General features: G+C 42.1%; 1 protein-coding gene across 1 annotated transcript in view; it reads right to left on the reverse strand.

Annotated features, from left to right (window-relative positions):
- The window catches only part of COL11A1 (collagen type XI alpha 1 chain), a 352,651-nt gene that overhangs the window by 275,896 nt on the left and 61,885 nt on the right, over positions 1 to 14,870 (reverse strand). The window contains exons 3-4 of the mRNA XM_061633852.1: positions 5,247 to 5,460; positions 2,620 to 2,782 (exon numbers count right to left, since the gene is read on the reverse strand). Of these exons, the coding sequence (XP_061489836.1) occupies positions 2,620 to 2,782; positions 5,247 to 5,460 (377 nt within the window). The remainder of the gene's footprint in view (positions 1 to 2,619; positions 2,783 to 5,246; positions 5,461 to 14,870) is intronic.

Here is a 14,870-nt window from a genome sequence, read left to right on the forward strand (position 1 = left end):
TTCGTGGTTGATCAATGAGTCACACATTTTAGAGAGAAGTCCCTATACTGACTGGCAGCACAATCCCATGCGCGCCTACTCAAATTGAGTTGCAATGGGTGTTAAACCTAGCACCAGGAAAATGTGTATATATAGATTAATATAATCTCGAAAGGAGTTTGGCTCCTGTTAACCTGGTTTTAGACTGTTAACCACCCTACAAAATAATAATCGATATACTAGGGCTCTTATTCCTCCCATTTGTTGGCAGCTTTCTTTATATTGCAGCATTTGCCCATTTTGAAGTATATATTTAGGAAGAATCCATTATTCCCCATATTAGGACATTCTTTATCAATGGGGTGATTTTTTTCATTATGAAAAATAGGTGTTATAAGGGAGATATCTGTAGCAAGTTTGTCCCTCATTCCCCCACCCCACTTAACATTAATGCCTTCATCACAGGATTATTCTGACTCTACATTGGCCAAAAATTTGTTCTAAATTACAGCAGCACCTGCAATGGTGTCTCTTTTTCAGATTGTTCTATATATTTCAATCTAGTATCTGCATAACCTGCAATCCAACCTGCCACCAGACAGTCATGTGTTAATTTAGGTAAGACTGACAATGTTACAAAATCTCTCTTTTTTTGAGCTATTAAAAATGTTGTTCTGCTGCTGTCTAAGTACATTGTGATTATAACGGATTTAAGGAAATTAACGGAATATCCACTGATATATTGGTTAGTATTCTAGGTGTCATTTAATACCTGTGTATTATGTAATTTAGTTTTTGTACTTTAATTAAACTTAATTACTTAAGTAAAATGGCCAATCTATATGATGTTATCTGATCTGCATGGGTGAGTTTCCATGCTGGCCTGTAAAAGAACTGCACACCAATTATTCTGTGGGGATAGGGGACTCATGATGAATATAAGGAATGTGCATCAATCACAAGATTTGGTACAGACCCCAATTTGGCATTTTGGAAAACAGCCCACCAACGGTTTTCAGGCTGCCTATTTTAGCTCAGGGCCTGAGTTCTCTTTAGAAAAAAAACACAAGGCTTTGTTTCCCTTCCCACACACTAATATGGAAATATCAGGAAATTGCTGTGATTTTTTTCTCCTTTTGAGAGAAGGGAATGAAATTTGCAGGCATAGTAGCCCCCTCCAGAATGTGGATAAAGCCTGCCAAATTACACTAAACAGGTCCAGGACTTTTTGTGCTGGGTAGCTTTCAAGTATGATTTTTTTTCTTAAGGAAACAGCTATAACTTTTTAAACTTTGGGCAGAATTTGATCATTATCATCATCATCATCAACAACAGCATGGCAGACTGTGGCATGGCAGCAAAATAAATAATAATCATTTGATAAAGGCTAAGGTGTATGTTTGAAAAAGCTGCAGCAAACACACACACACACACACACACACACAGATGCTAAGAATTTCATAATCTAAGACAGACTATCGCTGAAATCACTTGAGACAGACTAAATAAAGCAGGCTACACTGAACTTAAAGCAAACTCCTTAGACCTGAACTGTTCCAAGGGAAGGGAAGAATCCACTAACTCTGATATTATATTATATTATACAAGACTCAACACCAACACAAGATTAACTCAAAAGGAATAAATAAAAAGAACAGTAGGATTTTGAGAGAAAAGGGTGGGTAAAATCTTTTAGGCTGAAGCCAAATAAAAGCTTCTCTCCAACTGCTCCCATAGAACTCTTGTGATAATGCCCCTGCTCCTTATAGCCAGAACTTGCAAAGAGCAAGAAGCACATTAGACTAGAACTACTTATTTATTTCAATATCATCTCTTCCCCAAAATACTGGGATTGGAAAGTCCAAGTAAAATCATTCCCTCTGATTATAATCTTGACTTGTCAGTCACAGCAGAGCTCTCATTTCCCCCTCCCTGGCATTTTCCTTATGTGCTAATGAGAGAGATTGCTTTTGCTTTTAGCATACACTTGCCTGCGGCGTTTTTGCTTTGCTTTCTGATGTCTGAATCACCAGGGTTCCACAAAGTTTTGGGGATCACAACTTATGGTGCCACAACTTATGGTGACACATATAGATCCTGCTTCAGCTCGAACAAGTCCAGAATCTCCCAGAAGAACCCTGATCTATTGCACACCCCTAATGAATATCCAGTCCTAGCTGTGGGGATTCACCAATTAATGGGACTGTAATATTTTACAGCAGTGCATGGATGGGGAAATGGCATGCCACATAGAAAAGGTAACATTAAAACTGATCCTCAAAGAGTCAGAAGGGTTAGGCACACACAACTGAATGGAGAATTATAGCCAATATTTGTATTATAAATTTATCTTTGAATATAGAGTCCCAAAGGGTCACATTTCTTTATCTCTTCTTTAAATTTCAATTACCTTAACACTTTTTTTAAAAAAAAAAATCTTATTCCTAGGCAACCGTGAAAGAAGTCAAGAATTCTTTTCCAGCTAAGTCAAAATGTGAAATGTGATTTCAAGAGCCTTATATAGGTATCGTTCTAGACAGCTGAGATGAAATCCTACTATTTTCTCCTTTCATAGGTACTCTGTACTCTGTTCACAGACAAAACATTTAATCCCCTGTCATTTGATGGCTGAACATTTACCTCAAAGACTTCCTCATCAAGAATTCTGGTTCCAAAGACGGTGATGCCATTGGTGTCAACAATCGCTCGGTCACTCCTGGCAAGTGGTTTTGTGGTTTTCTTCTTGCAGTCCACAATCATGGTAACAGCTTTCTTCTCCACACTAATGGCTACCCGATGCCACCTAGAACAGGAACATAACTTTTTTTTGGTAAAATAGGAATGACTTTCAAAGTGTGCTTGCAAATTCCAAAAATTGAGAAAAAAGTACTTTTATTTATTCCAAATATTTATATCCCATCCTTCTTCTAAAAAAAAAAAAGTCTTCTAGCATCTATGGCTGAAGATATGATTGCTATTAAACAGAAACCTTATTTGGGCATTTAAGTCATGTGAAAATAATTGTGGGGCTGCACTTACTTGCTCTACTCCCACTGTTGGAGCCTGGGCTGGCCCTTACCTAATGCTGTTTGCACATTTAGAAGCGTGTCTAAAATGGGGCAGCCTACCAATGCACACAGGTGAGAGGGGGAGCACCAATGTGTATTACATGTGCAGTCCTGCTCTCTTGCCCCATGTGATTGTCCTTGCATATTTTGAATGCCTGCATAGGGCTCATGAGCATCACTGACTGCTCGATGGGCCTGCTCAGGGAGCCAGTGTGTTTGGAAAAGCCCTAACTGTCCATGCAAGGACATGTCTATTCCAGCTCTTTTTTACACAATATATATGTAAGCATACACATATCTGTGGTGTGCAACCTCACCACATATCCTGCCACCCAGTTATTGGGGCTATGGAAACTGGCACGTGATGCAACAATGCGATTAAAGCAAAACCACCCCACATTATCAGAGTTTCATACATTACACTGGTGATGCTGACGTGAGACTACAGGAAAGTGCTTCTGGCAGCTACCTTGCCACTCGTAATGTACGGATTTGGCAAGAGAATTTTGTATTAACTAGAAGCACCTATCCATAAATTTATTTGGCAATGGAGGAGATGCTGTGGCTAGTTGCATAGCTTTAAGAACCTTCTATACCATGTCAGGGGAATAGCTGTCACAGTTATTGCTTCCTACACATCATGATGATTGTTTTAATTTGTGGGCCTAAGGCAGGGTGCCCTCAGCTGTTGTTGGACTACAACTCCCATCAGCCACAGCCAGTGTGGTGAATGGTCAGGAATGATGGGAGTTGCAGTCGAGCAACAACTGGAGCGCACCATGTTGGCTTCTCCTGTCCTAAATCCTTGGATCATACAAAGCAAAGTATATCTGGAAGCAACCAGGAAAGGTGGAAAAGATGCTAGGCAAACCCTGGTGGGAAGTCATAACTCAGTGGTAAAAAATATGCTTTGCAATGCAGAGGTTTCGATCCCTGATGACTCCAGTTTAAAAAGGTTCAGGTAGCAAGTGGTGTGACAGTGAAACACCCTGAAGAGCTGCTTCCAGTAGAAGAGATAGTACTGGGCTGGATGGAAAGTGGTCTGATCTGGAATGAGGGAGCTTCTCCTCAGTTCCATACCCTTTCCCCAGTTCTTTCCCTCCTCCTCGGATGGCTTTTTGGCAGCAGTGGTAGGAAAGCTGGCTTTCCAGGAAACTTTTTGGTCATGACTCCTCTTGCTATTGTGGAGTTCCTGGTAAGCTTCCAAGCTTCTCTGGAACATAAACGGGGGTGGGGGTGGGGGGTTGAGAAGCCATATCAATCTTCATTGTATTTTTTCGCTTACTTTCCATCAGCAATATTAGTCATTCTGAAGAGGGGATAATCTTTGGTTAATTGGTTAATGTTAACCAGGCTTAGGGTTACATATGAATAGTGCTTTTTTGTAAAAAAAAATGAAGTGCTGGCACTCATACCATGATAAAAGTCCTGCAAGTGCCAACACCCAACGGTTGCCATGGGCAACCAAAAAAAAGGTGTTAGTACTCTGCACTGGTGAGTTCCTTCACAAAAAAAGTCCTGCATGTGAACCAGGCCAGTGACTTATCCAAAGTCATTCAGTGAGCTTCATGGCGGAATGGTGATTTGAACCAGAGTCTCCCAGATGCTAGTCCAGCATGCTGCCCACATTTGGCGGTATCCAACTAAACAGCTCCGCTAGTGCAACAGAACTTCCCCTCCCTCTACTCTCCCTGTGTACCCCCTGTGCCCCCACGATATATGCTCCAGAGTGTTGGAGGAAACCCCACCACAGATTTTGGGGGTGTGCATGGGGCATGCAGGAAGAAGAGAGGGAGCAGATTTTCTGTTGGGCAGCCAAAAAGTGCTTACGCTAGTGGAACTCTTGAGTTGGATATCACTCACAGGCTCGCTAGGGTGCCCTCAGGTCAGGGATAGCACTGATGAGGCCTGCAGAACTTCATTATCAGCCACCCTACATTCAGTGAGCGTCTGTGTTCAGTGTCGGAACACCTCAGACACTCCATTAGAGCTGTGCATTGTATGGGAAGATCAGTGGTGCTAGGAAAATGGGCTTTCAAGGATTCTTCTTGGCTGTTACTGATCTTGCCATTGAGGAATTCCTGATAAGCTTCCAGGCTCCTCTGGAATACAATTTGAAGAGAGAGAAAAACGTGATCTGCATCATCTGGCTGCAGCCATTAGCTTTGTTCACCTCATTAGATGCCATATTTCACTTACTTTCCATCAGCAATATTAACCGTTCTGAAAAGGGGATAATCTTCTGGCACGGGCTTCCCATTTTGATCCTCAAACAAGAAGACAGGTGACCGGCCAACCTCAATGCCGACTTGCTGGATGCCTTGTTCATTGTAGACAGATAAAAGAAAGGACTGGGTCCCTTTTTTTGGTTTTATTGTAAACAGTATTGAGAAGTTTTCAGGAAAGTTTCCACCTGTCAAGAGAAAAATGCAAAGTCACCCATCTTGTAGAGTAGAAATATGACTGGTGTGAATGCACACCATATACATGGACCCCAGGCCCAGCCAATCCCCAGGCCTCTCGGTCTGGCCCTTGGGACGACTTGGCCACATCCCTGACCCAAGCCGCCCCGCTCACTGGCCCTGCTCTGTGCCTTCCCTGAGAGCTTTTGCCTGCCTGGAAGGCATCCGTGCGTGCGATTATGCCTCTTGCTTGCCTGGATGGAAGTATCCGTGAGAGGTTTTCATGGCTGGACTGTAACCTACCAAGGTGGGAGTCATATCTATTGCCCCACCCACTTTTATCTCTGGCCCCACCCACTACAAGCACACAGCCCCAGAAGGTTTCCCACAAGGGCATGTGGCCCACGGACTAAAAAAGTTACCCCACTCCTGACCAAAAGGGATCAACCTTTTTATCTCTTATCTTAAAAATGACTACTGCAAATTACAAACACAAGAATACTTCTTTCTTTAAAAGCATTGTGCTTTCTTTCCCTTTCATGCCGCTAAGTAAGTACTTAATTGTATGGCTACTTCTGAACCTTAATCATGATTTCTTTAAGTGTAGTAAAGTGGGAGTAATGAATTCCTAAGTCCCATTAAAACCAATGAAGCTGAGACACTAATTTAAATAAAGACTCACACGATATTTTCAATCACTACCTTTATTGTCTGCACCTGCTTCTTCTGGGATATGTATGATACATAGAACCTGTAACCCCTTTTCTCCTGTGTTTAACTGCAGTTGTTACTGTTTATTATTTGACAATAAAAAAATATTTTTTAAAAAACAAGTACAACTGTTATACCATATTTAATCTGATCTATTTTTTTAGTTTCATTTTCTATTTTCAAATAATACAGAAAAGGAACTATAACATATGTATAACATAACTCCATCCTCTCTGATGACCCGTTTTGTTCTATGAGGGAGCTGTTACAGTGTTTAAGTCAAACATAAGAGTTCACCAAGCCAACCACAGTCTGGTAAAGGGTTTGGGTACTTGGCAAAGATTTTCCTCCTTGGTTGTAAATTCAATAAAGGGCATCCATTGGTCCATGAAAGTATCTTTCTTCTTAGTGCCTACTGCTAGTTTCAAGTGTGTGTCAGTTTCTCCAGCAAAGCAAATTCCCATAATTTTCTATACCATCGGTCCATTGATAGCCCATCTAGGTTTTCCCAGCACCAAGCAATCAAATGAAGAGCAGCTATCAGCATGAATCCTATTAACTTTTTATACTGTAAATCTGAGTTTTGGTTAATAAAAAGATTTAATAAAGCAAGTTCCGGTGTGAGTTGTATTGTTTGTCTAGTTATTTTGCTTATTTCTGTTTGTACCGCCCCTCTACAATTTCTGAACATTCTCACATTCCCACCACATACAGCTGTAACAGCCGAGAGCATTGCAACCTCTCCAACACAATCTAGATGAAGATCCTGAAATTTGTGCTATTTTGATTGGGGTCATGTACCATCTATGTATAATTTTAAATGCTATTTCCCTTACGGAAATGGACGCTGTTGAATATGGAAACTCGTCCCATATGGTATCCCAGTGTTCTTCATCTATTTGTATTTTCAAATCGTCCTCCCAGAATTTTTTTAGGGCTAAGTTGCCTCCCATATCTTTACATAGCAAAAAGGAGTAAATTTTGGAGACTGAGGGCTCATCCAAACGGAGCGGGATATTCCACGTTTTCCATATTCGTTTTGTCATCTGACAGTCCTCACTTTGCCTGTTATTCGCTCTTTCCCGATAAAACAACCATGGTTTTTTTGTGCCCACACACGCAGCAGGAAGATCCCTATATTCTTTTCGCTTTTTCCCAGCTCCTCCTGTAAGACCACCCCCTATCAGCCAATTGGCCCACAAAAAATGACATGTGCTCCTCTCCCCCTTTGCAACGAAGCACAAAATGCGAGCGCGAAAGTTTGAATTTCCTGTGGCTGTAATGGAGTTCTTTGCCGCTCGCCACTCTGGAGCATTTGTAGTTTTGTATTTCTCAGAGCTTGGAAAAGTTACTTTTTTGAACTACAACTCCCATCAGCCCAATCCAGTGGCCATGCTGCTGGGGCTGATGGGAGCTGTAGTTCAAAAAAGTAACTTTTCCAAGCTCTGGACTATTTCTGTTAGCTCATATTTGCGATATTTTGCAAAACCAACTGTATGCTTTTCTACCTTTATGCATTTTCTGTTTCTGGAGTTTCTGGAGATACATTTAAAAAAAAAAACCTGCATGAAATAAGAGCTTATACCCAGCTACTATTTGGGTTCCTATTGCATTGTACATAACTATATTTCCCTTTCATGAATTCAAGCTGCCATAAGAGTTAAACATCCAGCAACGAAAGAGAACATTAGTTCTTGCATGAGGGGATGGGATCGTTATACTTTGCAACTGTTTACACTTCAATGTGAAATTGACAAGCAGTAGTAGCAGCAGCAGCAGCAGCCCCTCTGCAGAATGCACGTAAAGGGATGGGATCATTATCCTTGGATACAATGTTTCCGCTCACTCCGAAATTAACAAGCAGCAGCAGCTCTGCAGAACGCACATAAAGGGATCGGATCATTATCTTTCCACTGCAATGTGAAATTAACAAAAAGGCAGTAGCAAAAGAGGGGCAAAATAATTTGAAAGGGAAGAAGGGGCAGGAGAGAGAAAAGGGGGAAAAAAGCCTAAAAGATCTTAAAAGCCCAGTAGAGCATGGTGTTCAGGGCCAGATCTGTGCCGATCTCCTTTGCCCTGGAGCCAGCATGAAGCAAAGGAGGCTTTCTTGTGGCTACTGCGGCTTGCTGCCTGGGCAGTGTAGCCAACCGATCAGCTGTGAGGCGGCCGGCGATCAGCTGCGGCTGACGACCAGCTGGCCGGCGGTCCACTGCAACCTGCCACCCCTCGCTAGCTTGCGCAGAAGTGGAAAGATGAATTAGGCTGGCAACCACCACTTCTTCCCTACCTACAACATGGCTGCGTAAACTGCAGTATCTCCTTGTGTGCAAATGCGGAAATGCACATTTCTGCACCTGAGAAGTACAACGTAACATCCTGTGGCTCTGATTGGTTCAGTTTTCCGGGCTTTTCCAAGCACATTCGCGCACATGTGCACAAGTGAAAATCCATGATTGGATGGTAAAGACGGAAGGGGTACTGGGACACGCCCAAGGTCCGCCTATGGACCGCCTACAACTCTATAAACTGCGGTTTTGCATCCGAGCCCCTAATGTTGCAGTGGATGATTACTGGTTTAAAAAAGCAAATCGCATTTTTGCCGGTATTGGAAGGAGCGGATTTAATCCGCGAAAATGCGTAACAGCATGCGACGTCATTTGGACGACTGAAAAATAATAAACACACATAGCGCGTGTGTCACACATTTTGCAGTCGTCTGGATGAGCCCTAAGCCTCTATCATTGCTTTCCATATTCATTATCAATCTTTCTCCTGTTGTTAATTCCTGAGTTCCTTGTGTTTTTATATGGGGCTTGCATATAAATGAGCTCAATTCGTACCAAAGTAACCAGGGGACTCCTTTTTCCTGTTGTTTATTTCTGCATGTGTCTGTAGGAAGCGGGCTAGGGCCATTGTAACAATCTTTTAGTCTGAACATGTTCAGCTGTATGAACACAGAATCATTTACTGGCCTATCTGGTCTGTAGAAGTCAGGATCTTTGCTTATTGGAGTCAATGGGGATAATCCAGGTAAAAAGATTTATTTTCTGTGTTTCCAGACTTCAAAAGCCAATGACATTGTAGATCTATGATTTTTACTAGCTGTTTTGGTTTCTTTTTTAATGTATGGGATGCCTTTGCTGTTGTTTTGATCAAGCAGATGTGCCTCAATTTGTACCCAGTGTTTTTCGATTCTAACATCCATAAACGAAATGATATGCCTAATTTGGAAGGCTTCATAATATAAATGTAAATTGGGTACTCCCCATCCTCCCTCTTTAACCCCCCTATATCTAATATTTTTTGCCAATCTGGGTCATTTTGAATTATATATAGATGCTTTCTAATTTGTTTTGCCATGTTTTTATGTGTGGCCAATTACTGTAATTAGCAACACATAAAAGAGATAGGTAAATCTAGGGAGTACCATCATTTTTATTAGTGCAATTCTACTAGAAAGGCCCATATTCAGTTTAGATCAGTTTTTAAGGTCTGCTACTGTTTTTTCCATACTGGTGTGTAGTTAAAATGGAATAATTTATACTGATTTTTAGAAATATGGGCTCCCGGGTACCTGAATTTGGAACTAACTACTGGAATTCCCAGAGAATGTGAAATATTTAATTGTATGTTAGGGGGGATATTAAGGCATAATTTTATGAAATCATGAACAGTAAGGCCTGAGACTGCTCCAAATTGTCTAAGTTCCTCTTTCAGCTGTGGTAATGCTTTTTCTGGAGCTGATAGCATTAATAGTACGTCATCAGCATATAGGTTAAGCAAATGTTCTGTTTGGTGCACGTTCACTCCTTGTATGGCTGCTTTAGTTTTCAATCTGTTTGCTAAAGATTCCATGACTAAAGTAAATAGGAGGAGTGATAGTGGGCAACCCTGCTTAGTTCCAGCATTTAATGTCAAATTCCTCATTGTTGTACCATTAAATAAAATTTGGGCTGTAGATTGGGCATATATTGATCTTAATACTGATATAAATTTAGGGCCAAAATTATATTTTTCTAATGCTTGTATTAAAAATTGCCAGTTAACTTTGTCAAAAGCTTTATAAATATCCAGGGAAAGAATGGCTAGAGGAGAGTGGTTTAGTTGACTGAATTTAATTATACTAAACAGCCTCCTTATTGGATCTGCTATGAACCTGCCTGGAATGAATCCGTATTGATCCAGGTGGAGTACTTTGTAATTACTAATTTTAACCTGTTGGCCAAAATTGTTGTAAAAAATTTATAGTCTGTGTTTAGCAGTGACATTGGCTGATATGAATCTGGAGATGTAGGATTTTTGCCTGGTTTTAATAAGACAATAGGTGAGGTCTTCCAGGTAGGAGGCAAACGAGCCCGTTAGAATAGAGTTAAATAATGGCAATAAATGGGGTACTAATAATTCTTTATATGCCTTATAAAAAAATTCCTGTGAACCTATCGGGTCCTGGAGCTTTGCTTAGTTTTAGTGATTTAATTGCTTCTAAAATTTCATCAGCTGTGATATAGTTTCCCAATATTTCTTCTACTCTAGACAGCTTGGAGATATTTGAGTTATCCTGATAATTCTGAATGAGTGTGAGGTCTTTTTGCTCATGTTTATATAATTGTTCATAAAAATTAGCAAGAACCTCTTCTATTTCCAAACTGTCATTTACTAAGGGAGAAGTAACATTCCCTGTGTGTATAGTCCGGATTAAATTATTTCTCCTTTTTTAATTCTATTTGCTAATAATTTAGAGCCCTTTCCATCAAATTCATCTATATCTGCCAATTCTGTTCTTTATTGTTCCATTTTTCTCCTTATTTTGGCAAATCCTGTTCTTTTATATACCTGTGTTAGACTTGTCAATTCTTTTTCTATTTCTTCTAAGTACTGTTTTTTTTACTTTTTTGTGAGACCATTCATTAATGCATATTCCTCTTACCATTGATTTCATTGCCTCCCATCTAATTTCCTCTGATATTTCCTCATTTGTGTTATCAGTAAAGTAGTTAGTAAGACACTCTCTTATTTTCTCCCTACTGTGCTTAGAAGCAATTAAATTTGGATTAAGCCTCCAATTATAACTCCTTTTGGCAGAAATTTGTTGTTTCAATATTAAACTTACAGGAGCATGATCTGTGACTTTTATTTCACCAATGTGTGCATCTCTAACTTGAAGCCATATAGATTTGGATAAAAATATGGTATCTAACTGCGAAAATGAACCATGTACTCTAGAAAAGAATGAATGACTGGATATAATTCTGACCACACCTCTCTCAGGGCTCATCCAAACGGAGCGGGATAATCCCCGTTCTCCATATCCGGTTCGTCACTTGACAGTCCTCACTTTGCCTGTTTGTTCGCTTTTTCCCAATTAAAAGAACTGCTGTTTTTGCGCCTGCACATGCAGCGGGAGGACCCGTACTTCTCGCTTTTTCCCAGATCTGCCCATAACACTCCCCTCTATCAGCCCATTGGTCTGCAAAATATGAGGTATGCTGTTCTTCCCTTTGCAACAAAGCACAATATCGCACAGGTGCTTGACCATATCAGCGCAAAACTTTGCATTTCCTGTGGGTGTAATGGAGTTCCTTGCCGCTGGCCACTCTGGAGCAGCGGGGTGGTGGTGGTGCTTATATGCCACTAATTCCTGTATTTTTGTGTGCTTGTATTTGCAATATAACGCAAAAATGAATGTATGTGTTTTTGCCTTTATGCATATTAAACATTCTGGAGATAAACAGGGCTGGCAAGTCTCAATCAGCAGAGAGAGCAGAAGGCTGCAGGCAAAAATGAAATCCTGGCCTGGAGCCAGGGGCTCCTAGCCAAAGGATGCTGAATGCACTCTGGAGAGGGGGAAGGGGCGCCTGGGCACCTGGCATCCCTTTCTTCTCCATTACCTGCTGCCCCTTTTGCTCAGCATCTTGCCTGGCAGCACCCCCTGCCAGCTGCTGCTGGGCTGTCCTCCCCTTTTCGCCACTCTGGCTGGCTTCTCTGATCCACCCCTGGTCTTCCAGGGCGCTCTAGCCCACGACTTCGCCATATGAGTGGCTGGAGCGAAGGGGCGGCAAAAATGATCCCCAGCTCTCCCAAGGAGGGGGCCAAGGGCTCCAGTGGCTTTGTGGGGAATGGGGCATCCCTCCGAGAGCCCTCACCACCCCTCATCTCCCCCTCCTCCACAACAGCCAGGCTTGCACTGCAACCGCCTGCTTCCTTCCTTTGCTCTCTCTCTCTCTGCTCCAGCTGCTCCATGTTAGGCAGCCGTTCTCCCCCCCTTCGTCAAGCCACTGATCAGCTGGGCTGACAGCTGAGCCATCACAGCGCCCCACAGCTGATTCGGCAGCCCCTTTCCCCCACTGCTCAGCTCTCCCTCAGGCTGGCGAACATAGCTTCAAGCAGCCTGTGGGAGAGAGGCTCCTGCGAGGAAAGGGGTTGCCTGGGAGCCTCCCTGGGGTCTCCCCCTGTGTGGGCGTGGCCTGACATCACTGCTCTCTCTCTCCCCAGCTGGCCCTCGCCACCAGGGACCCCTTCCTCCGCTCTCCTTCCAGAGCCTCCTTAGATGGTTGCGGGTGCCCATCTAGCAAACCACTTATATGCCAGTAATTCCTATGGGTTTTTTTATTGTATTTGCAATATTTCCAAGATGTATTCCTTATTGGTTTCACCGCCATCCACCCCAACGCCTTTCTCCTCTGGGAGATCCAAATGCAGGATTTTCAAAATATTTTTTACTTCTTTTATTGTTGTTGCCAAATGTGTTGTTCCCTTGTATGGGACAATGAGGCGAAATGGGAATCCCCAAAAGTATTTAAAGCCTGTGTCCTGTAGCTTTAAGGTATGGTCTCAGGCGCCTCCATCATTGCAGAGTTTTTTAACAGCTTCCAAGCTCATTAGCTATTTTAAAAGGCTCTTTTTTGTGTGAATTTAGCAAATTTGCATTGCTAAATTTGCTTTGATTTGGATTCCTGCATTGAGCAGGGGGTTGGACTTGATGGCCTTATAGGCCCCTTTCAACTCTACTATTCTATGATTCTATGATTCAAAGCAAACAATAATGTCCCTGGAGTCCTCTTTACAACGTGGTCCCAATGCTCTGTGAGACCTTCCAAGATCGTCTTCCATGAGTGGGAATTCAGATAGCAGTGACTTCAGCCAATTAACAAAGAATGATTTGATATTGCCTTTTTTATATCTTCATCCAGCCCACGAAATCTCAGATTCCCTCTTCTATTTCAGTTTTCCAGGCCTTCCAGCTTAATCTTGGTCTCTATATTGTCGTTGTGTAAATTTGTATATTTGTTAAGCAGAGAACAACAGCGGTCTGAAATGCATTTGTGCCAGTGTGTGCGCTTACCTAAGAAAGCAGGCTTTTACCTTGCATTGAGATCACTGAGACTTAAGACTTAGTAAAATAAGAAAAGCTTCTTTATTTATAGAAATACATAGTAGATAGAAAGGCATACCTAGTTCTAACTAACTAACTAAGTTGGAGGCGCAACACCCAGGCTTGAGAGTCGCCATGGCTCAGGAGGGAGAGAGCAGAGACAAAGGTGTCTCCTCTCTCTGGGACAGTTGGAGAAGGAAAGAGAGGAAAGGGCGGAAGGAGGAGGGGCAGATAAGCTTCCTTTAAGACGTATCAGTCTAACAACGGAAGGAAGTCAGTCAGAGCATCGCAGGTAAAGGTAATCAAGCCTATTCATCTAACTCTATCTCCCTTCTGGAACATAAACAAAAGAACAAAATAGGAGTTGCTCTTGCCCCACTTCCAACATATATAAGCCTTTTTGAGCATTTTAATGTCTTTTCCCTGTTCTGCCATCTCTTCTCCCATCTTTGCTATACAGTAGGGCCCCGCTTTACGGCGTTCCGTTTTCTGGCGTTCCTCTGATGAGTTGGCTTTCAATTAGGGGAAATTCCCCGTTTTAAAGCCGATTTTGCAGCATTTTCGCATGACGTGACCATTATAGTCAATGGGTTCTGCTTTACGGCGATTTCTGCTTTACAGTGGGGGCCTGGTCCCTAACCCGCCGTATAAGCGGGGCCCTACTGTACTGGATTCCGATTTTTCTATTCTGGTTGTTAAATCTCCCAGCTTTTTATCCAAAATAGTAGCCCAACTTTCTATAAGGTCATTTTTGAATGCTTGGAGTTGGGTTTGTATTTCTACTCTGGTCGCTACAGCGACTGCTTCTTGTATCCCAACCATATCTTCAGGCTGCATATCATTTCCAGGCTTAGGGGAAGACGGTGCCATATTTACTAGTGACTCTTGTTTCCTCAGATATAGGCCTTGAGCTAATGCTTCTCCCCGCAGGTCAAAAGTAGTGCATTAAATCCAGATTTTTGTTTCCAGCTGCTCCAGCGATCATCCCCTATCGGGGGTGCATGAAATACTGGTCAGGTTTTAGTGTCTTTCATGCAGACAACAGGCATAAAAGAATACAAGGCAAAGGAGCTCCCAGACTACGCCACCATCTTGCAGGCCCACTGGCTCCGCCCCCCCTTAATCTGATCTATTTAAAGTCTCCTCAATTTCAATAGAATTCACCTGCAAGTAAGGATGCATCAGTAGGCTCCAATTCTAAATGTATATACATGGAAGTAAGACACAACAAAACAAATGGGACTTACTTGTGAGTAAACTTGTTTAGGACTCTAGTGTTTGTCCCATTCATTTTAGTTTGATTTAGGCAGACTTAACACTGATCACAGCAATCCATGT

This window comes from Rhineura floridana, chromosome 6 (genome assembly GCF_030035675.1).
Source record: "Rhineura floridana isolate rRhiFlo1 chromosome 6, rRhiFlo1.hap2, whole genome shotgun sequence".
Lineage (NCBI taxonomy): Eukaryota > Metazoa > Chordata > Lepidosauria > Squamata > Rhineuridae > Rhineura > Rhineura floridana.